Source organism: Eretmochelys imbricata, chromosome 1 (genome assembly GCF_965152235.1).
Source record: "Eretmochelys imbricata isolate rEreImb1 chromosome 1, rEreImb1.hap1, whole genome shotgun sequence".
Classification (NCBI taxonomy): Eukaryota; Metazoa; Chordata; order Testudines; family Cheloniidae; genus Eretmochelys; species Eretmochelys imbricata.
This window is the reverse complement of record NC_135572.1, coordinates 304,245,771-304,270,216: the sequence shown is the minus strand read 5'-3', so window position 1 is coordinate 304,270,216 and position 24,446 is coordinate 304,245,771. Positions and strand designations below refer to the sequence as shown.

The 24,446-nt window shown below is 42.3% G+C and overlaps 1 protein-coding gene across 1 annotated transcript in view; it reads right to left on the bottom strand.

Annotated features, from left to right (window-relative positions):
• Nucleotides 1-24,446, bottom strand: part of ADAMTS20 (ADAM metallopeptidase with thrombospondin type 1 motif 20) — a 170,740-nt gene that overhangs the window by 119,449 nt on the left and 26,845 nt on the right. The window contains exons 3-4 of the mRNA XM_077807769.1: nt 18,033-18,198; nt 6,349-6,611 (exon numbers count right to left, since the gene is read on the bottom strand). Of these exons, the coding sequence (XP_077663895.1) occupies nt 6,349-6,611; nt 18,033-18,198 (429 nt within the window). The remainder of the gene's footprint in view (nt 1-6,348; nt 6,612-18,032; nt 18,199-24,446) is intronic.

Here is a 24,446-nt window from a genome sequence, read left to right as displayed (position 1 = left end):
ATTTTTTAGATAAAGGAAACGCAGTGGATCTAATTTACTTAGATTTTAGTAAGGCGTTTGATACGGTGCCACATGGGGAATTATTAGTTAAATTGGATAAGATGGGCATCAATAGGAATATTGAAAGGTGGATAGGGAATTGGTTAAAGGGGAGACTACAACGGGTCCTACTGAAAGGTGAACTGTCAAGTTGGAGGGAGGTTACCAGTGGAGTTCCTCAGGGATCGGTTTTGGGACCAATCTTATTTAATCTTTTTATTACTGACCTGGGCACAAAAAGTGGGAGTGTGCTAATAAAGTTTGCAGATGATACAAAGCTGGGAGGTATTGCTAATTTAGAGAAGGACAGGGATACCCTACAGGAGGATCTGGATGACCTTGTAAACTGGAGTAATAGGAATAGGATGAAATTTAATAGTGAGAAGTGTAAGGTCATGCATTTAGGGATTAATAACAAGAATTTTAGTTATAAGCTAGGGACGCATCAACTAGAAGTAACGGAGGAGGAAAAGGACCTTGGAGTATTGGTTGATCATAGGATGACTATGAGCTGCCAATGTGATATGGCTGTGAAAAAAGCTAATGTCGTCTTGGGATGCATCAGGAGAGGTATTTCCAGTAGGGATAAGGAGGTTTTAGTACCGTTATATAAGGCACTGGTGAGACCTCACCTGGAGTACTGTGTGCAGTTCTGGTCTCCCATGTTTAAGAAGGATGAATTCAAACTGGAACAGGTACAGAGAAGGGCTACTAGGATGATCCGAGGAATGGAAAACTTGTCTTATGAAAGGAGACTCAGGGAGCTTGGCTTGTTTAGCCTAACTAAAAGAAGGCTGAGGGGAGATATGATTGCTCTCTATAAATATATCAGAGGGATAAATACCAGAGAGGGAGAGGAATTATTTAAACTCAGTACCAATGTGGACACAAGAACAAATGGATATAAACTGGCCACTAGGAAATTTAGATTAGAAATTAGACGAAGGTTTCTAACCATCAGAGGAGTGAAGTTTTGGAATAGCCTTCCGAGGGAAGTAGTGGGGGCAAAAGATCTATCTTGCTTTAAGATTAAACTCGATAAGTTTATGGAGGAGATGGTATGATGGGATAACATGGTTTTGGTAATTAAATATTCATGGTAAATAGGCCCAATGGCCTGTGATGGGTTTTAGATGGGGTAAGATCCAAGTTACCTGGGAAAGAATTTTCTGTAGTATCTGGCTGATGAATCTTGCCCATATGCTCAGGGTTTAGCTGATCGCCATATTTGGGGTCGGGAAGGAATTTTCCTCCAGGGCAGATTGGAAGAGGCCCTGGAGGTTTTTCGCCTTCCTCTGTAGCATGGGGCACGGGTCACTTGCTGGAGGATTCTCTGCTCCTTGAGGTCTTTAAACTACAATTTGAGGACTTCAATAGCACAGATATAGGTGTGAGGTTTTTTTTGTAGGAGTGGTGGGTGAAATTCTGTGGCCTGCGTTGTGCAGGAGGTCAGACTAGATGATCATAATGGTCCCTTCTGACCTAAATATCTATGAATCTATGAGACACACCATTGAAGGTAATGGAAGCTTTGCCACTGACTTTAGCGGGAGCAGAACCAAACTCTAAGAGACTAGTTTCACAACATGCCTCAAAACTGTACCAAATATTTTGCAGAAGATATTTTCTGCCCACGCAAAACCTACATTTGCATAAGCAAAGAGGCATTTCTGCACATAAATCAGGTAGCTAGACCACAGCGCTCACTGGCTAAACCCATGGACCAGGGTGAAGCCACAGTGAAAGCTTACCCTTCATGTAGAAAAGTAACTGTGTGTGAGGGATCGCAGGTCTCAAACACAGACCTATAAGTCTCCAAGCAGTGCCCAGACCACAACTGCCACAAGACAGCTCTCCAGAACCATTAGGGATAGGTGCTAGCAGAACTCTGGCCCACCAGATGCTCTGCCTATGAAGCTCCTGATTGGAGCAGACATCCAGCCCTACCAATTGGCCCACACTACCTAAGCCAGAAGGAGGCACAGGAAGTTGTCTAAGCAACTGAATGAACTCCTAATCGGCAGACGTACAGGACCCAAAGCCCCAACTTTGGTTTGATCCTGGCATTGTTACCTGACTCCAGTTTGATCCTTGATACTGCTACTAATTCTGATTTTGGCTTCACCCCAAGCATTGTTTCCTGGTTCCTGACTCTGACTTGACCCTGGGCATGGCTATCTGACTCCAGTCCTGACCCTTAGCATGAGTCCTGATCCCCCCACTCTGGCTCCAACCCTTGGCATGATCCTGACCCTGTCTCTGGCTCTGACTCTGGCTTTGGTTGCTGGCTTCTGACCTGACTCTGACCACTAGGCCTGACCGCCAACACCCCTGTCCCTAAACTGTGTCTCTTCAAGATGTGTTGTCTACATGGATGCCACTCTTTGTGTATATACATCCCATGTGCATTAGATTGGCTTCTTTTGGCCAGAAGCGTCCATTGGAGCTGCACCTGTGCCCTAGATACACTCACATCCTCCCTCACACCCCAGTATAAAAGGGAGGCAAGTCCAACCATTTTCAGTTCCTTCACCAATACCCAACCCCGATGTGGGAAGGAATATATAGTAGCAGGAAAGGAGGGTGAGTTGTGGCATCCATGTGGACAGCACATCTTAAAGAATGACATTTATTCTAAGGTACTTAAGTAACCATTCTTTTTTCTTCAAGTGATTGTCCACATGGATTCAATTCTTGGTGACTAACAAGCAGTAGTCTGATTGCTTGGAGATGGGTACTAAGAGTCCTGCCTAAACAATGATTGCAGGACAGCCCTACCAACATGGGCATCCTATTTGGAAGCTTTGACCAAAAGATTAGGGTCTCGTAAATGTGAGGACCAAGCTCAATGTATTTGCCTTACAAGTCTCAGGAATAGAGGCATTCTTCAAATACACAGAGGTTGCCTGACCTCCAGTGGAATGAGATATAATGTGTTCCAGTGGATCCAACTTGGGCAGCTCATAACATGTTCTTATGTAGTTGGACACCCATTTTGATAGATTTCTGTGAAGATACTGCCTGATACTTAACCCTATCAGCAAAGGCCACAAAGACCCAGATCTTCAAAGGCATTTAGGCTCCTAACTTCCAGTGAAATCAATGGAAGTTAAAAATCTAGATACCTCTGAGAATCTGTGCCAGTCTAGGTATGTTTCTAAATAATTTTGTCTTGGTAAGACAGTATGACAATGCCCTTACCACATCACGTGTATGAAGTCTAGCTTCCGCTGGGATTGGGTGAGACTTGGGGAAGAAAACTGGGAGATGAATAAATTGGTTCTTATGGAACTCAAACTACTTTTGGCAGGAACTTGAGGTGAGGCCTGAGAGTAACTCTAGCCTTCTGAAATACTGTATAAGGGAGATTCATAATATGGGGATGAATCTTTCCCCTCCCCACCTTTGAGCTGATGTGATGGCTACTAAAAAGGCAGTCTTCACTGATAGGTAGTAAAGTGAAGATGTTATTAAGGGTTCAAAGGGGAGACCCATGAATCCTGTTCATACCATAGAGGTCCCAAGAGGGAGGGAGCTGCTGAACTGCAGAAAAAACATGACTGAGGCCCTTAAGAAATCCAGTCACTGTAGAGTGAGAAAATACAGTGTGCTCCTGGATAAGAGGGTAATGTGCAGCTATTGCTGCCAGTTCCCTTTGGAACTAATAGAAAGCCCAAATTGTTGCAGGACTAGTGAATAGCCCAGTATCAATGAAATAGATGTTGTCAAGGGAGACAGCTGGTGCTGAGACATCCAAATAAAAACCTTACTCACTTAGCTTTATAAATCTGTCTAGTTGAGGATTTCCCATTTTGAAACAGAATGTTCTGAACTTCAGCTGAACAGCTTCTTTTGGTGGATGTCATCCAGTCAGCAGCCAGGCTGTCAGATGTAACAATGATGAGTCTAGATGTAGGATCTTACCATTGTTCTGTGAGATTGTATCAGGCAAAGGAGGTAAAGTGATCAGAGGCTGCACTGAGAGGTTCACTAGATCTGAATACCAGAACTGCCTGGGTCCCAGACCGGGACCACCATGATCATCATCTCTGCCTCTTGTCTCAGGATCCTCAGTATTATCAGACCTCAGTCCCAATACTGAGGAGATGAAAAAGACAACTTCAGGGAGCCTGAACTGGAGCACCATCTAGATCAGAAAACTTGGCATAATTGTTCTGGTCTGTGAGAAATAATTCCATTGATGGTTATCCCCATTTGCAAATGATGATCTTCAGCACTGGGTCCTTGAGCAACCACTCATGGTTGTCTGAAATGTCTGTTGTGGTGATCTACTAGTGAGTCCTGTATACATGGAAGATGCAAGGCCAGTGGCATGATCCAGTGATGAATGCACAAATCTAAGCCAAATGGCTTTCTGGCAGAGTGGAGATGACCTGGTTCCTCCCTGTCTGTTGACATAAAGCCTAGTTGTGGTGTCGGATTGTGTCCATTATGTCCATGTGATGACTGCTGTGTAGATACACTGATTTCAACCACCCCGTTTGGTGCACAGGTGAAGTCTGGCAAACTGTATCACATAGGTGCATGAGGCCATATGTTCACGAGCCTGAGGCATATTCTCACTGATGTCCTTGATTGAGTTTGAAGTTGGTTGAGGAGGTTCCATCTTGACAAAGGTAGGCTCTCACTGACCTGGAATCTAACACAGCTCCTATGAACTCTCTGTTTGAGTCAGAGAAAGTGTGGATTTTTCTCTATTGACTTTGAGGCTCAGAGTGGCGAGTACCTTTAATGTTATTTGGTGACCTATTGGGGTGATCTTCCTCAGATGAACTAGTCATCTAGGCATGGACAGAACTGAATCCCTTCTTTCCTTAAAACAGCCTTCGTTAACAATTTCAAGGACCCAGTGGCCCAAGGTCATCTGAGTCTAGGCTTCCACAAAGTAAGAGTTAGTTGATGAAGGGGGGTCAAAGGAAGTGAACCTTGAGAAGTTGTCAGGCTCTTGACACCTGCTTCCTAGTAGAGGATGCAGACTTTGCAGCAACAAAGGAAGAGGTGGAGGGTTGTTGTTGGAGGAACCTCTCTGTCTTGGCAGCTCGGAGGCTGACTGTGCAGAAGGACACTAACTGAAGAAAGCCCGTGGTCTGACTTGCTTCCTTCTTGGGACTGGAATGGAGCTTTGCCAATTTATGCCAGCTGAGGATCTGGTGTATAGTATTTTATTTTGAACATTTGCCTATTTTTATTTAAGTCTTATCTGACACCCTGTTATGTTGCTGGAACATACCTCTGATCTCAACATATATCTGCCCCAGGTCAATATAAAGTTACCTTTATATTACTGATGTCGCTCACAGATCTCTTTTTGTCCAATCTGAATGCTCAGCACCAGTTGGTTTTCCTTCAGTGCAAATGGGTTGAGTATGCTAAGGACCAAATTCTTTCATTAAGGGACATACTAGAGTAGGCTGTAGGAGGAATTCAATGTCTCTCAGATCTCAGAGTTCTAGGGTGTGCAACCACTGCACCATTCCTTCAAAAGTAGCAGCATGTGCTTCCGTCTGCAGCTGACCAGAGAGTCAGTGTGCAGGAGAGGAGGAGCAGGACCAGAACCAAACCTCCACCCTCTCCTCATCCCTTTTGTGATGATGAGCAGATACAGAGACACTATCCCTAAGCTGCTCTAGCATTTCAGTCTTCTCTTCCCTCCAGATCCTCAGCTGGCGTTAATTATGTATTACTATTATTAATTATTATTACTGTTGTTTATTACCATAGTGCCTCAGAACCTTAGTCAACATGAACCAGGACCCTATTGTGCTAGGTGCTGTACAAACACAGAATGAAAATCACAGTCCCTGACACAAACAGTTTACAATTGAAGTAGTTCCATTACCTGAAGCCATCTGAGAATCTGATTATTATTTTGAAAATGCTACAAGCACCAATATAAAATAACCTGGGCATTTTGTTTCACAACAGCTACATGTTCTTAATATGTTTTCAAAAACAGCACTGCTGTGTACATTTATTCATTTTACTTAAATATTACAGTGAATTATTACCTATTACTAATTCTTTTAATGTTTTTTCAAATCAAGGGCTAGATTTTACCACATTCAGTTATGGTAAGTAGCACCTTACCGCACTGAAGTCAACAGAGCTACCAGCTAAGGTTCTGGCCCCGATCTTCTATGTTTACAGAAGTTCCTTGTTTCAATACAGAATTCCATCTGACTGGACGCAGATGCTCCAGTAGATTTAAAAGGTGTAAAATTTAAAGGGAAAATACCAGAACAGTAATAAATTCACTTACTATTGGCAACATCACTTAGGTTTACTTACTATTGACATAAGTGTTAATATATAGTGCTGCAAGCTCCGTCCATGGTGGCGAACCATTTTGGTATCAGCTGTAACCATCACCTCTACATATCTTGGATAGGAAAGAAAACGTTTTTTCCGGGAATGTGGATTGCTTCTATCATCCTCTATTGATAGATTTTTAGAAGCATACTCTAAAACTGTGGCCTTTTGTAAAATATTTAAGTCTTCATTTAAACTGCCATAGTCTGGAAAAGGTAAAGTGATTTTCTTCATCTCTTTTTCTGTAAGATAAAAAAACCCAGTTACTATAGCATGCAGTTTCTAAACTTAAAGAGAGTAAGGAGAAAGATTGCACAAAATAAAGTGCAAAAGCTGTAATATTTACAATCTGCTTCCAAAATTAATCAATGTAAGCACAAAACATTAGATAGGGAAGCCTGAAACAGGAATATCAAATTGGATATTTACAGTACACTATTATACAGTGTACAGTTGTCCCATATATGGTGTCATTGTAAGAAATGATATTTGTATTACCATAGTGCCTAAGTGCCCTAGTCAATGTGGACCAGGACCCTATTGTGCTAGGTGCTGTACAAAAACAGAGCAAAAACATTGTCCTTGTCCCAAACAGGGGAAAGAGACGTATTACATACCTTTTAGAATGCAAATCATTTTAAAATTCAAACTGACAAGCTGGAAGGACAAGAGCAGTGTGATGTCCACCTGCGTGAACCTCAGTTTAAAGGGTGAAATCTGATACAATGCAGTTGTAGACGAGACAACAACTCATTGTAATAGCTACACTCACCATCAGGGCTTACAGGAAACATGGACAAATAACACATAAAAGAAAGATCTCAGAACTGCTATACCCAATTGCTGTTTCTGCCCAGACTGTGACTGCACATGTTCAAAGGGGTTCTGCAAGGACACAGATTAATTGCATTAAATGTATGTGTAGGAGTCAAAGAAGCAAGAATTTGACACACAGAGGAGGAAGAAAGAGAGGACAAAGGAATACATAATCAAGGGCCAAGTTGTGGAGTCTCCCCGTTTGTGCTCCTCAATCACAAGGCCTCAATCACCACTAGTCTCATCAAGGGAGGTAGGAAAGACAGAATGAAGTTGGGGCCATTGCCCTTCCCTTTCTGCCCCCCTCAGCCAACTAAGCTGAGCCAGCACAGGGAGGAGGAACTCATGATCTATACTTCCAGAGGGTGATGGAACTGTAATGCCACTGCAGCACATAGCTAGCCACAGCCAGGATTCCTTCTGACTTGCCTTTGGCACCAATTTCTCCCTTCCCCCCCACACCCCCAATGTTCTTTAGCCCATAATATGATCTGAATGATTTTGATACTATAGCACAAAACAAAAAGTTACCACTACAGTAATTGATACGTTAAGCATAGAAAAGTCTTATGCATGCACAGGTGCTGCTTTTCACATATATTTCATAAGCTTTATTAAATGTCAAAATGAGCAGTGTATTTTCATGATAATAAAGGGCATTATCATCTAGTGAGCAAAAAACATACACATTTAAAACATTTACAATCAATGTTTACCAAATACTCAAACAACTCAGAAGAAACTGTTCTGTACAATCAAATAAATAACACAACTTTAGGCAAATAAAAATGTAGAATACATTAGCAATAATGTTGCTTAAGTTTGTGTTTACCTGAAAGACTGGAAAGGTACCAGTTCTGGTCTCTTCAGGTAAATAATGTATGTTTTATAATCTTCCATGAAAGGGTTGAAATTGTTTTTCTTTAAAATAAAACAGGGACATTAAATACAAAAAAATACATTTAAATAGTAAAATTGTGACACAAACCAACAAAAGCCAGGAAGTTTATAAACAAGGCTGACACTGAAGACTTAATTCAGGTCATTACAGGGATTTTGTTTTGTTTACACTTTTATGTCCTTACTGTCATTTAAACATAATTTTTTGTATTTAATTAATTAAGGGCTTGAATTCTTTGTGCACCCAAAACCCCTAGTTCCAATTTGAGGAGACATACCTGTGCTAGCTCTGATAGAGCACAGTCTTAGAGGCACAAGCTCCAGGAGGGGCATGCCACCCTGACTATGTCCCAAGAGTCTCCTATGGGTACATGCTCAGGGCACCTAGCCCCTTCCATCACTTGTATTGCCAGGGCTACCCACTATTTTTAGCACACTAGCTTGATCAGCACTAGGGCAGGTATATCTCCTCAAACGGGATTACACCCCCAGCTTGAAGTTCAGACATACCCTAAGACACCCAGACTCCCTATACAATACCTGGGGAGAGTTAGGCCCCAGAGAATGGGATTCACAAAAGCCAGCACACTGACCAAGAAGCTGCCTAAGCTAGCCAGAAGGAAATACCAAAGAGAGGAACTTGGCCTAAGCCTTGCCTTCAAAGAGACTCAGCACCTATGCCTGGGCTGGTGTCATTCTTGTTACTGCTCTAGCCCAATGTATATGAACTATCTGGCAAATGACCTATCTGGCTTTAAGATTAAACTCGATAAGTTTATGGAGGAGATGGTATGATACGATAACAAGATTTTGGCAATTAATTGATCTTTAAATATTCATGATAAATAGGCCCAATGGCCTGTGATGGGATGTTAGATGGGGTGGGATCTGAGTTACTACAGAAAATTCTTTCCTGGGTATCTGGCTGGTGAATCTTACCCATATGCTCAGGGTTCAGCTGATCGCCATATTTGGGGTCGGGAAGGAATTTTCCTTCAGGGCAGATTGGAAGAGGCCTTGGAGGTTTTTCGCCTTCCTCTGTAGCATGGGGCACGGGTCACTTGCTGGAGGATTCTCTGCTCCTTCAGGTCTTTAAACCATGATTTGAGGACTTCAGTAAACTCAGACATAGGTGAGACGTTTATTGCAGGAGTGGGTGGGTGAGATTCTGTGGCCTGCATTGTACAGGAGGTCAGACTAGATGATCATAATGGTCCCTTCTGACCTTAATATCTATGTATTTATATACAGTGGAATAGTTCCAACAGAAGAGACAGGGAGCCCTGCTACAGAATATCCCCATAGCCTGGTAGTTAGGGTATTCTCCTGGGAAGTGGGAGACAAAAGTTCAAATCCCATCTCACATTAGGCAGAGGCAGGAATTGAACTTGGTCTCGCACATCCTGGGTGAGTGCCCTAATTGCTGAGTCATAAGGGAGGAGCTGCTGCTACTCTTCCTCCTTTCTGTCCTCCAGCTGTTTCGTGTTGGTTTAGATGTGCTTTGAGAACATCTACCGGATCAGGCCCCAAATGCAATATAGGTGGAAAACACCTATGTTTTGAATCCTACTCGGAATTATCAGTGAGTGAGGTGCTGAGCCGCTGTGCGCTGTCAGGACTGAGGCAACTTTGCGCATGCTCAGCAGCAGAACCTTAAGTACCTCGGGACTTCAGGCCCCTGCATAATTAGGAGGCACCTGAACAGGGGTTTTTAAAATGCCAGTAAGGCCTAAGTGCTGGATTTAGGTGCTTAAGTGGCACCAAGACTCCTAGTTCCCCTTGTGACTCCCACTCTGGGTGTCTAAAGCAAGCCAAACAAAATAAATAATCCAAAGTCTGATTTGCCTGTCAGAGGCTAACAGTGGATTAACTCTGTTGAAGTCAGTGGAGTTATTCGGATATAAAATCAATGTAAATGAGGAGAGGCACCCAACAGCAATTTTCTGAAGGCATCTTCTACAGAATACAAAAGCTGTGAATCTACTTGTAAATGGCTATTAGCCAGGACAGGCAAGGAATGGTGTCCCTAGCCTCTGTTTGTCAGAGGGTGGAGATGGGTGGCAGGAGAGAGATCACTTGATCTTTGCCTGTTAGGTTCACTCCTTCTGGGGCACCTAGCAATGGCCACTGTCAGCAGACAGGATACTGGGCTGGATGGACCTTTGGTCTGACCCAATAGGGCTGTTCTTATGTTATGGTTCTGCTACTTTTCACTAGTAAATGAATCTGATCCTTTATTTTTTAGCACAACTCTGTCTGAACAAGTACAGCAAATACAGCAAAGGTTTTCAGTAGAGCTGATTTGTTATCTGATATTTAAAAAATGGAAATGCTAATTATTCTGTGACGATCCAATCATAAAGGGTCACATTCTCCTACCCTTACTCACAATGAGTAGTTCCATATTCCATGAGGTACTTCCATGCACTTTGATATCAGTGCAAATATGTATGGCGTAAGTGCTCAGTGAGAGTAAGAGTGACAGAATATGGCTACAAATGCATAACATTACTCCTAATATTTTTAAAAGCACTGAACTATAATTTATGCCCACAGTTAAAAGAAAAATTACCATACAATTTCCTATGCACAGCCACATGGCTACATGTAAGGGGGCTTAACTGGGTTTTAGTATCATAATTCACTTGATTGTGAAAACAAAGGTATCATTTTTGAGAGCATTACACTCCAGGGAAAGCAAGCTGGTGGAGGAGTACTCCACAAATAGTATGTAATTGAATTGGCATACCAGTCACTGGACAACGTCCAGTAATGTGCCTTCAGGAGGTCACTGTATCTCCACTATGTGTTGCCATATGTTGTCCGCCTTCAGAACCAGGAAGAGCTTACAAGAGGATGGGGATTGGGATACAATGAACAATATCAACAAAGACCTATTAAAATTAGAATCTGGCAGCTTTCAGAAAACTTACAATTATCAATTTAATATGTCGATGGATCTGATCTGTGAAGGTATGTCTACACTGCAAAAAGCAGTAGAGAGTCTCAGAGCCCGGGTCAAATGACAGGCTATAAATAGCAGTGCAGACATTTCTGCTTGGGCTGAAGCCTGGGCTCTAAGACCCTCACCAGGTTTCAGAGCCTGGGTGCCAACCCAGCAGGAATGTCTACACTACTATTTTTAGCCCTATAGCACAGGCCCCATGAGCCCAAGGTAGTTGACCTGGGCTCTGAGACTTATTTCCATGAGGGTTTTGTTGCAGTGTAGACGTATCTTGAGAGGCTTACCATGCCTATGTGTTTAATCTTTGAAAATCTAGGGCAAATTTAAGTTTTGGAGTATGAATGCTTTGAAAAACTTTATTTTAAACTGGAGACGCAGTTATGATGTGGGATACTTGTTCACAGCTGCACATTTATAAGTGTTCATGAAAAAAAAATCAGATTTTGATCTCATTTATGCTCATGTTAATTCATAACCATTCACTATCAAGGAATTGTTCAGTAGTGCTATGTCATACAATGCTACCGAATTACAATTCAAGAAAAATAGTGGATATATTTGTGACAGATATGGGAGTTTCCTGCAATCTCTTTTACAGATCTTACTGTATTAAGTTTATGCATCATTGCAGGCCAGGAATTTTATGTAATTCCATGGGAGAAGGTAACCACAGTCCTCCAAGAACTAAGAACAGTGGGGGGTGATTAGGCAAATTCACTCAGATTGTAATATCTACAGAGTGGTACGACCTCTTGAGGAGGCTTGCCTGTACTAGTTCAGATTGGATTTTCAAGAGGCCAACAGACAAAAACGAACTTTTGGATAAATAGCCTGAGTTTAAACTGACTCGGGGATTTTTTTCTGATCCAGCAAACAGAACCTTCTGTCCAATCCTTAGATGAGGTGGGAAGGACTGACATCAACCAAAGCCCTTATGGAGATGGGGGTTCTTTTGTGCTTTTTAATACGTTTTCTCTGTAATACTTTTACCTTAAGAATAAATGCTCTTGCTTAGAAAAAACTGCACTGCAACTTAAAACTGTGGGCAATTACTCTGTTTATAGCCTCTGAGGAGAAAAGCAAAACAGGCCTGCTTAAGTAGTCTGACCTGCTGGAGAATTCACACTGTAGGCAGGGAATAGTACAGCCTGGGGAAAAAAACCCAGTCAGGAGGGGGAGAGACGCATGTCTCCACCGAAGAGAGATAGCTGCTTGTGATCCAGAAGCCTCAGTGGGTGCCCTTGGTGGGCCACAGAGGAGGAATACCGGAACAGTTGGCCTGAACTGTGACAATATTGAATTAACAAAAGGAGACTTAGCCCTTGCTCTCTAAGCAAACTTCTGGCAGTTTCACTAAAGAAGTATTTCTGAACTGATTTAGTAAACTGGGTGCAAGTTTGTGAATAGATATTCTTAGGTTGGTTTAAAAGTAGCTTAATTTGGTTATGCACAAATTTATACCAATTTAACTCAATAGTTTTAGGCCTTGTAGAATCTCTGATTTAGGTGAAATAATTAGTGTGACAGTGAACTAGTCTGCTCCTATATTCTGCTCTGTCTGTCTACACATTCAGAGAGCTTCAGCCATTAAACACCCCACTTCAGTTTATCTACATTGGCTCTTTCCACCACCTTACTGATCCATACACCATACATTAACAACAGTTTCACCTCTCTTCTCTGCTGAGGAAATGGAAGAGCTCACAACCCAGAGAATGTTCCTGGTTCTGACCCTGCTAGCCTCCCTCTCTCTCCCCTACACTTGCTTCCTGTGCCTTCTTATTCCTTCTGTGTTAATGGGCCAATTTGATCGTTAATCCTCGCCCAGCCCATTCTAACCCACTAATTAGGCCCCCATCAGGTCCATCCTGGGGGGACTTAATTGGTGTTTAAGTGACTAGAGTACTGGCTCAGCTGTTGATTCCCAGCGCACTCTCACAATTACCTTTTATAAAGCTAGTTTCCCAGAATCTTTCATTTTGTGGATATGATGGAAAGGGTAGAGAATGAAATGAGTTTTCTTTTGGATTTGATTAGAAAAACTGCAAAATCTGACACACCAGTGAAATGGCAATGACCATGATTTGGATAAAGGATAATGTGTAGTTTTTTTAAAAAGTGCAATTATTATTAATTTTGTTTATTACAGTAGTACCTAAAACTAACCAAGAATGGGGCCTTATACAAACCTAGTGCAAGAGCAGACATTGAACAGAAATATAAAAGACAATGTCAGATCAGAACTCAAAAATTATAACTGGCGGTGTAATATTTACATGAATTTGACTGAAACTCTTGCTTTTTTTTTTTTAATACAAGGAATAATCTGAGGACTGATATTTCCATGATTTTCAAATAAAGTACAAACTACCTGATAGACAATACCAATCAATGGATATCACCATGTTTTTAAAGTAACCTTCAACAAAATACATATATAGAAATATAATTTATATGCCATTTGTAATGCACAAGATTAGACTGTATGATCATAATGGTCCATTTGTGCACTTAAAATCTATGAGTCCACAGAGTTTTATCTTATACTTACTGCTTCCAAGTTTAAAATCCACCTAACAAGATTCTAGGAATGTCACTGTGTCACTCTGAAGCCTAAAATGTCTTCTGAGTCAGCGTGAGGTGATGGAAGCAGCTACAAGCATGACAGAGCTCTTTTTGTTCTGAGTATAACCAACTTGAATCATTACTCAGTTTTGCGGTCTGTTACCGTACAATTTTTAAGTTCTCAGCCATTTTGACTTTATGAATTATACCGGTGAGGTGTACAGTTATAGTAAGGCATGTATCTATGTCATGCCAAGAGTCCTGGATCACTGTCAGATTAGAGGTAACTCAACTAATCACCACCCTTCCTCCACAGCTAATCTATTTACAATTTCATTGACTGTATGAAGGGAAACTGCATAGACGGTGGATTACTTGGCTCAACTGCCACACCTATGCGCCCAACTGCCACCCATACATCCCTCCCAGCACAACACCCCTAGACTTAAATCAACACAATTACCCAAACACTACACACAATAACCCCAAACACACATAGCTCCTCACCGCAGCACACCCCCCTCATTTGCCACTCCTATAAATCCACACAACTTTCCCAGAACAACACAACCCACACACAACACAACCAGCACACACAATAACCCCACACATAGCTCCTTACTGCAGTACACATCCCATTCACCATCAGCACAAGTCTCCCAACACAACCCCAAACATAAATCAACACAACCACCCACACAACAGCAATATCTGTGGTCTGTTACCGTCCAATTTTTAAGTTCTGAGCCATTTTAGGATTGTTATTTTTTTTTACAAACAGCTGGTCTTACTAATTAAACCCATGTGACAGGATGGGCTTTCAGCTACTAGTATGTGATAAGAGATTTCAAAGATTAAAATCACAAGCACAAACTACTAAAACCACACCACTACACATTTTCAGGGAATTGATATTTTCAAATATTTAATTATATATTCCTTAAGAGGAAAGGGTACAGTCTGACTTTCTTTTGACCACTGTCCTCCTGAGAAAAGATGGTAATTGTGAATTTTCAGTGTTGCATAAACATTCATGAAATGCATGTACATGCAGAATGAGCACACATTGGTTTCAATCTCATCAAAGCTAAAGAATTCATTAAATAGGATGCTTCTCAATGCCAGGTCAAACCAAACATCATAAACTACTTTCTCCAGTTTTCTACTATGAAGCTGTACACATTTGTGCTTTCTTTGAAGTCACATAAACAAAGCCCTTATGCTCATATTAAAAGCACAAGAAAGACATCTATTATGTCAATAGGTTTAAAACACTAAGACACAATGAGGAATACTTCTAAAATGGCACTCTTATAATAGTAAGTTGATATCCTACTGTTTGGAACTAAAGTTGACACCTAGAATCTCAAATAAATTATTTCTAAACCCACTCCTTGGTCTAGATGTGGAACTTTGAAGGTAGCTGCAGATGTCTTTTTCCCCCTGTTACATCACGTTGCAGTCTTCAATAAACCATTAAGATGCATGCATGTCTACACACACAACTGTAGAAAAATGTACACTACACTACAAAAGCACAACTCGGAATTACAGACCAGTCAGCTTAACTTCAGTACCCAGAAAGATAATGGAGCAAATACTTAAGCAATCAATTTGCAGGCACCTAGAAGATGATAAGATAAGTAGGGCCCTGCTAAATTCACGGCCATGAAAAATGCATCACAGACCATGAAATCTGGTCTTCCTTGTGAAATCTGGTCTTTTGTGTGCTTTTATCCTATACTATACAGATTTCACAGGGGAAACCAGCATTTCTCAAATTGGGGGTCCTGACCCAAAAGGGAGTTACAGGGGGGTTGCAAGGTTATTTTAGGGGGGTTGTGGTACTGCCACCCTTACTTCTGCACTGCCTTCAGAGCTGGGTGGCCAAAGAGTGGTGGCGGTTGGCCAGGCGCCCAGCTCTGAAGGCAGCGCCCCGCCAGCAGCAGCACAGAAGTAAGGGTGGCAATACCACACCATGCCACCCTTACTTCTATGCTGTTGCTGGCAGTGGCTCTGCCTTCAGAGCTGGGCTCCCAGCCAGCAGCCACTGCTCTCCAGCTGCCCAGCTCTGAAGGCAGAACCGCTGGCAGCAGCAGTGCAGAAGTAAGGGTAGCAGTACCGCAGCCTACCCTACAATAACCTTGCAAACCCACCCACCCCCCCCATTCCCCTCCCGCCCACACACACATCTCCTTTTTGGGTCAGGATCCCTACAATTACACCACCGTGAAATTTCAGATTTAAATAGCTGAAATCATGAAATTAATGATTTTTAAAATCTGATGACCGTGAAACTGACTGAAATGGACCATGATTTTGGTAGGGCCCTAGCGATAAGTAACATTCAGCATGGATTTGTCAAGAACAAATAGTGTCAAACCAACCTAATAGCTTTCTTTGACAGGGTAGAGGGGAAGCAGTAGATGTGGTATATCTTGACTTTACTAAAAGTAAGGCTTTTGGTACTGTTTTGCATGACCTTCTCATAAACAAACTAGGGAAATACAACCTAGGTGGGGCTACTATAAGGTGGGTGCATAACTGGTGGGAAAAGCATTCCTAGAGAGTAGTTATCAGTGGCTCACTGTGAAGCTGGAAGGGCATATCAAGTGGGGTCCCGCAGGGATCAGTTCTGGTCTGATTCTGTTCAATATCTTCATCAATAATTTATATTATGGCATAGAGAGTACACTTATAAAGTTTGTGGACAATATCAAGCTGGGAAGGGTTGCAAGTGCTTTGGAGGATAGGATTAAAATTCAAAATGATCTGGACAAACTGGAGAAATGGTCTGAAGGAAACAGGATGAAATTCAATAAAGACAAATGCAAAGTACTTCACTTAGGAAAGAACAATCAGAGCCACACATACAAAATAGAAAATTCCTGCCTAGGAAGGCATACTGCAGAAAGGCAGGGGGTTCATAGTGGATCACAAGCTAAATATGAGTCAACAGTGTAACACTATTGCAAAAAAAATATCAAATATTCTGGGATGTATTAGCAGGAATGTTGTAAGCAAGACTCAAGAAGTAATTCCTCTGCTCTACTCCATGCTGATTAGGCCTCAGCTGGAGTATTGTGTCCAGTTCTGGGCACCACATTTCAGAGAAGATGTGGGCAAACTGGAGCAAGTCCATAGAAGAGCAACAAAAATAATTAAAGGTCTAGAAAATATGATCTGTGACAGAAGATTGAAAAAATGGGTTTGTTTAGTCTGGAGAAGAGAGGACTGTGGGGGACATGATAGCAGTTTTCAAGTACATAAAAGATTGTTGCAAGGAAGAGGGAAACAAATTGTCTTTCATCTCTGAGGACAGGACAAGAAGCAATGGGCTTAAATTGCAGCAAGAGTGGTCTAGGTTGGACTTTATGAAAAACTTCCTAATTGTAAGGGTGGTTAAGCACTGGAATAAACTGCCTAGGGAGATTGTGAAATCTCTGTCATTGGAGATTTTTAAGAGCAGGTTAGACAAACACCTGTCAGGGATGGTCTAGATCGGTGCTTCTCAAGCTGTGTGATGTGGGGGACCAGCAATTTTTTTTTCCAATGTGCGCGCAGACCGGCTGCCAATGGCTCACGGACCGGCACCGGTCCGCAGACCGCCACTTTGAGTAGCACTGGTCTAGATAATACTTAGTCCTGCCTTGAGTGCATGGGACTGGACTAGAAGACCTCTCGAGGTCCCTTCTAGTCTTACAATTTTATGAAAATATAGCTGTTTTAAAGCACTGTGCTACATCCATTATTTGTCCTTATGCTATTAGTAGTGCTTTTTTCCTTTCATATGCAAGTGAATCATCTCCTAAACTGTGAAGCTTTGAAAATTACTGCCAATATGTTGTGACATATACTAATCCTATGTTCCTCGGGTACCCCTTTTTCTGTTTCTCAACGTTAATATACTAACACAATATGGATACGTAATATGAATATACAATATTTTAAAAATGCATATAGTTAGAACAACAGTACCTATGCTAATAGTAAATATTAGATAATACAGTATATTATAGGACAGGAAGATTTAATGTATTACTTTTTAGATTTATTTGCAATAAATTTCATTTATTTTGTGAATCCACACAAAAATTGAAAATATGTTCCTGATGCTGAAAAATTTAATCTATGGAACAATCATTGTGAAAAATAAAACATGTGCATAAGTGTTTGAAAGACTAATGTATATTTTTGCAAGCTAATTTATTCTTACATTTAAAGTGGGACATTTGTTTTTCACCAATGTTTGTTAGGTCTATGTGAAACAAATAAATAAAATACATTCTAAGGCCTCAGTGACAGCGATAGTCATTAATACCACGATGGAAAAACATTTTTTAAACATACAATTTGTTAAAACACTAAAAACCATAATGAACAGACATAGACATCAGAATTTAAAGTGTAACTATACCTGAAACTTCACAAGGTTTATGGGATTTCTGATAAATGTCATTTTTTAAATCTTCATGTCTGTATATAAGATGTGGTTTGTTATGATCATCTTCGTGTTCATCTCCATCTGCCTTCATCAAAGGTTCTAAAAAATATTCACCATCATGTGCTTTAAAGGTGCCCATCTGAAAATAAGACAGAGGCCGTCAATGTATTTTCCTCTGAAAATTATATTTTACACCAGTGATTTTATGTGTGCAGTAAAATTTGTATGAAGTACTCAAAATTAACTACAAATGAAAATGTACTATATGCTCTATTATGCTGTCATTGAAGTTTCTGGGTTTTTTTTAAATTGTGTATTATACACAAATCTATACCACCACCCTCCACCCTCATTCTCTATGGCCCCAATCTTGCAAGTACTTTCACATATGCAGACCCTTGAGCCCACTCAGAGTCCCACTGACTTCCAGACTGGGGCTGAAGTTTGGAATTTTCTGCTCCAAGGTCAGCTCAGATTTGGGGAGCAGGGCAATCTTAACTACAGGGTTTTATCAGCATGTCAATTTCTGTGTTGAGCTGTTGCCCATTGTTTTTTGCAGATATAACTATTTTCTCTTAAAATTTCAATTTTACGGTACAGTAAAGCAACTCTTTTCTTGAAAACTAATCTACTTCAAAATGTATTTAAAATAAGGTTTTAATACATTTTCTTATAATGGTTTTCTGTCCTTTTGCTGAATGAAAGAACCACACAAACAACAGAGAAAAGTGACTGAGCATATAGGGGAATCATTTGCACAAAAGCAAAAAAAAAAAAAGTCCCCTGCAGACACTTCAACTGAGACACCCTATACAGCATCTTTCCTTTTCTACCCTTCTTATAATTATAACTGTAACTTGTTGGTTATTTTATTTTATAAAAAGAAAAGGAGTACTTGTGGCACCTTAGAGACTAACAAATTGATCTGAGCATAAGCTTTCATGAGCTACAGCTTGCATCCGATGAAGTGAGTTGTAGCTCACGAAAGCTTATGCTCAAATTACTTTGTTAGTCTCTAACGTGCCACAAGTACTCCTTTTCTTTTTGTGAATACAGACTAACACGGCTGCTACTCTGAAACCTTTATTTTATAAAAGTACATGCACATAAGGAAGGTATACACCCGAAGGTAGAGCTTCTGGCAGGGGGGAAACACTATATTCTTATGCCTTTGGCTAAGGTTCATTTGGAATTCAGAAGGTTTAGAGCATGACCTGAAAATGAGGGTGCTACACAGTATATCCGCGGAAATGCTGGTAGGCAATGATATTTTGCATATGACTAAGCCTGTTCATGTTGTAACCTGTAGTTAAAACAAATATTGTGCTGGGATCCCAATGAGAAATGATAAAGAGCCAGAAACTGCTAAGGGGGGAGGGGAAGGACCCTCCACCTCCACTGCAGCAGAAGAAATTAGTCTGTTTCCGGGTGTGGGAGGGGCAGAAACCAACTCCTGTATGACAGAGGAAAAGCATTAAATAAGGTAAAGTGCTTGTCCTGCACACAGGATGTCCCACTGAAAACAAATGAGGCATTGTGTAGCATCCAAGGACAGAAACCTTGTTGAATGCATTCCAAGCTCCCTCCAAGAAGGTGAGACCTACGCATGAACTCATCCCATCAACTTGGATTCTGAGTTGAAGGGGATAAAAATCACTGACAAGGAGAAACTCCATCTCTTTATGCTCTCTGGACTCTGAGGGGCAGAGATTCCTAAACATAAGTAAGAGATCCCCATGTTGCTTGGCATGGGTCATCCCTAAAGAGCAGTTTATTATAGAAGTGTATATCGCCTTCTTAAATTTGAGACTAAATCCTGTGTGAATGTTTTCTGCTTTAACCTAGTAAATAACATTTCTTTTCTTAGTTAATAAATCTCTAGTTAATTTATTACAGGATTGGCAACAGGAGTTGCCTTTGGCTTGAGATCTGAGTAGAAATGACTTGGGATAAGTGACTGGTCCTTTGGGACAGAGAGTCCTGGAAAACACCACAAGCAGTTGTTTGTGCCTGCCCAGCATTGTGGAGAATCAATGTTGCTAGCATGTGATTGGCCTTTTGCTAGTCACTTGTGGGCATAGAGAATTTATGAGGGATTAAAGAAAAATTTCTATTGGCCAGGGATATAGAATGATGTGAAAAATTATTGCAGGTCTTGTGAATTATGCCAAAAGGAAAAGACCAGCAGGGCCTCAGAAAGTTCTCCTACATCCCTTGCCTGTGATACAAAAGGTATTTTATAGGATAACAGTGGACACTATGGACCCTAAGCCATGTTCTACCCAAAGGGGGAAGAAATATATCCTGGTGGTAGTGGATTTTGGCATTTGATATCCTGAAGCAGTAGCTCTAATAAACAGAGACTGATTCTGTGACAAAAGTCCTTTTCACTATTTTTAGCAGAGTGGGTTTCCCTAAAGAGATTTTATCTTACATGAAGTCAAATTTTATGTCTCAGCTTTTCAGTGAGTTATGGGAGTTGTGTGGGTTGAAACAAAAGCTGTCCCCTGTCACCCAGAGACAAATGGTCTGGTGGAGAGATTCAATGGACCCTTTAAAATCTATGCTGGATTATGATCTATTAATCCGATTGATCTGTCGCATGTGAATCCTGCCAAGATTACACCAAATATCATGCTATCTGGAGTGGCTCATGACCATGAGTGCCAATCTCAGGACAGACCCTCAAAAAGCAGGGCAATAACCTCAAACTAGTTGTATGTTCTATAATCAAATTTCACCAATGCAGTAACAAGCATGAACCCCTAAAGCACTAGAACACCTTACCATGGAGTCACAGGCCAGACTGGGTAGGTGTTGACAGAAGACAGGAACAAGGGATTGGCTGGTTGAGAGGGAAGACAGGTTCAAGAACAAGAAATGGAAGCACTAGACAGCATGAAGCAGCAGCATTCAGGGACTCTCTGCATAATCCATAGGACAGGACAGAAAAAGCAGGCAGGAGAAGAATACCTCAGAGGAAACGCAAGAGAGGGCAGCACGTAACAGCTAAGAGGTCCCAGTCAGCAACAGCAGCAACAGCCAGGAACGAGGCCCCAGAGAAAGCCTCTCTCAGAGAGCCTAGAATGGCTTGGAAAGGAGGTCCACAGGAAAGCTCCAATCAGAGCTTCGCAAAGGCAGCTAAAAGGTGGGGACCATAGAAGAAAGCCCCTATATAGGAGCAGTATGAAGCAATAGAAGAGAGGGGTCTCGGTAAACACCCTGTAGGTGGCAGCAGTGAAAATAACTGATAGTCAGGAAGACAAGGACACTGACTTCCCCCTCTAGATCCTACCACTACTGCTTCTGGTAGTGTACAGCAATTTGTCCTCAAAATTTTAAGGTTGGAAACCCCTTTTTCACAGTCAAACATTTTCATGAATCCCCCCCCCCCCCTTACTTTTTTACTCTTCTGTAATACAGTAGAACCTCAGAGTTACTGATACCTTGGGTATGGAGGGTGTCCATAACTCTGAACCAGGGGTAGGCAACCTATGGCACGCGTGCCGAAGGCGGCACACAAGCTTATTTTCAGTGGCACTCACACTGCCCGGGTCCTGGCCACCGGTCCGGGGGGCTCTGCATTTTAATTTAATTTTAAATGAAGCTTCTTAAATATTGTAAAAACCTTATTTACTTTACATACAACAATAGTTTAGTTATGTATTATAGACTTATAGAAAGAGACCTTCTAAAAACATTAAAATGTTCTACTGGCACTCAAAACCTTAAATTAGAGTGAATAAATGAAGACTCGGCACACCACTTCTGAAAGGTTGCCAACCTCTGCTCTGAACAAAACACAGTTCAGGCTCCCATCAGCTGACACTCCAGGCCAGGCTTCAGCAGCAGCTGAGCTCCCTCAACAAGGGCAGTTTCCTTGCAGGTAGCTTCTTTTCCTGGGTCGCACTGAGTTTGCAAGCTTGTCCCTCTCCCGTCTGTGTAAACAGCGCATCCCCCTCCCAGCCGGAGGAAGGGCAGGTAAAAACAATCCCCCTCCCCGCAGGGTGAAAGCAGTACAGACCCCGGCGCTGCTCCAGCTCTGCTGGCTCCAGCTGCCTTGGGCTAGCAGCCCCAACATCTTCACCGCCAAGCTGTAAGTGGCTGCCCCACATGTGGGGGTGGGGGTGGGAATGGAAACAGGCAGCCCAGATGTGCCTACCTTTAGATGCAATACAGTCACAGTACAGTATTTGCTTTTTTTTTTTTTTTTGGTCTCTGTTGCTGTATGATTGGTTACTTCTGGTTTCACATGGTGTCCAGTTGACCAGTCAGTCCGTAACTCTGGTGTTCATATCTTTGAGGTTCTACAGAGTATGTATCAGTGATAATAATGATAAGCCAATGTGAGTTATTTTTGAGTATGTTTAGAGAGGTTGACAGAGAATACTTGGCCTTGAAGGGTAACGATATGCAAGGAGTAAGATTTTCTTTGCTTTATATTATAATAAAATTTTCAACACGTTACAGTTCCCGATTGCCTTTTGTGACCCTCCTGAAAGTTACACCTATTTGTTGGGAAGAACAGGTGAACAGGAATTGGGTAGTATCCTTTCGAATAGTAGGTGAGCCCTCTAGTGGTGATCAACATACTATGTCTAGTAATCTGTCAGAGTAGTAGCATATTTTATGGTTATGTCTACACTGCTGTTAAACACCCATGGCTGGCCCATGCCAGCTGACTCAGGCTCACAGGGCTCAGGCTGCGGGACAGTTTAATTGCAGTGTAGATGTTCAGGCTCAGGCTGAAGCCTGAGCTCTGGGGCCTTTCCACTTCACAGGACCCTTGAGCATGGGCTCCAGTGCAAGCCCAAATGTCTATTGTCTGTCTGCCTCAGTGGGTCACAACTGAGAATACCAAATTCAGGACAAAAGTAAACTTGCTAGCCAGTGTGGTGAAACAAAACAAATCAGAAATGCAGCCTGCTTAGGTATTCCAGTCCTCGATTCAACACCCAGACACCAGATTTAATGATTAATGGTTATTTAAAACCAATTTCATCAAACAAAAGGTTCTCCAGATCCCAAAGGGCCAGCCACATACCCAGGTCAATATATAACTCAGATCTTACCCAATAATCACACTATTGCCAATCCTTTAATATCTAATATCTAAAAGTTTATTTATAAAAAGAAAGAGATGAGAGTTAGAATTGGTTAAAGGAATCAAATACATACAATAATAGCAAAATTCTCGGATCAGACAAAGTAGCGATGGCATAAACTGCTAACTGGTTACGTTTCTGATTGCTCCCAAATAATTGGAAAGTCCTCGGTCCCTTGGCTAGAATGCTCCCATTAGTATAAGTCCATAATCCAGAGATCAGAGCAGGAAAGAGGCAAAATGGAGATGTTTCCAGGGCCTTTTATAGCTTCTGCCAATGTGGAGGGAAACCCATTGTTCCAAACAAAGCCCTCAGCACAGCTTGTAGAAAAATACAGGTCACAACATGGAGTTTAGAACCACATGGTCTCATCACATGCCCTTGCATGCTTTGAAAAAAGTCATAGCAGAGGGCATTGCCCATATTCTAGCTAGAACATTCACAGGAAGGTTCATCAGGTAGGTATACGCCTCTTCTATATGTAAGGTGACTGTTGCCCCCTTACTAACATTCAGTGGGGGGTGTTTTAGTTGCTAGTTCCCAGTACTAAAAAGGGGGAAGGGTCGATGGGGAATCAGGACCCTGAGACTGACAGCCCCCAGGAACAATGGGGAGAGGCCAATGCTCCAGGTCCGCCTGAATGACAGGGCCAGCAGGCTAATCAGGGAGTCAGGAGGCCAGGGAGGTCCCGTCCTCCGTGTGAGCGGGGTTTGTCTGAGTCAGACAGAGTGGGACTGAGCTAAGGAGAAAGCAGGGGCCCAAGCTAAGCTGGAGAGCAGAGCTGTGCCAGATCCAGATCCAGAGGGACCAGAAAAGCAGCCCAGAGAGAGCAGACCCTGTCCTGGGAGCAGAGCTGCAGCCCCAAAGCCAGAGGCACAGCCCGGAGAGAGCAGACTTGCCCTGGGAGGAGAGCTGCAGCAACCAGAGCCAGAGGAGCCAGAAAAGCAGCCCACGAAGCAGGTCAGTGCTGGGAGCAGAGTCACAGAAGCAGCCTGCAGAGCAGACCTGTCCTGGGAGCGGAGCTGCAGCAACCGGAGGCAGAGGGGCCAAAGAAGCAGCCCAGGGAGCTGGAGGCAGAGCAGCAGCAGCGCAGAGACAGAGTGGTGGAGCTGGGGCTGGAGCAGTCCGGAGCTGGGTGCGGTGAGCAGCTGGGGAGACCAAGGGGGACCCTGGACAGCAGGCCCTGCGTGGGGAGTCGCCTCAGCCAAGGGGCTCTGCAGGCCAGGCTTGGATCATAACCCCGACAGGGTGGGTGCGACACTGGGAAGAAGGGTCCTACCAC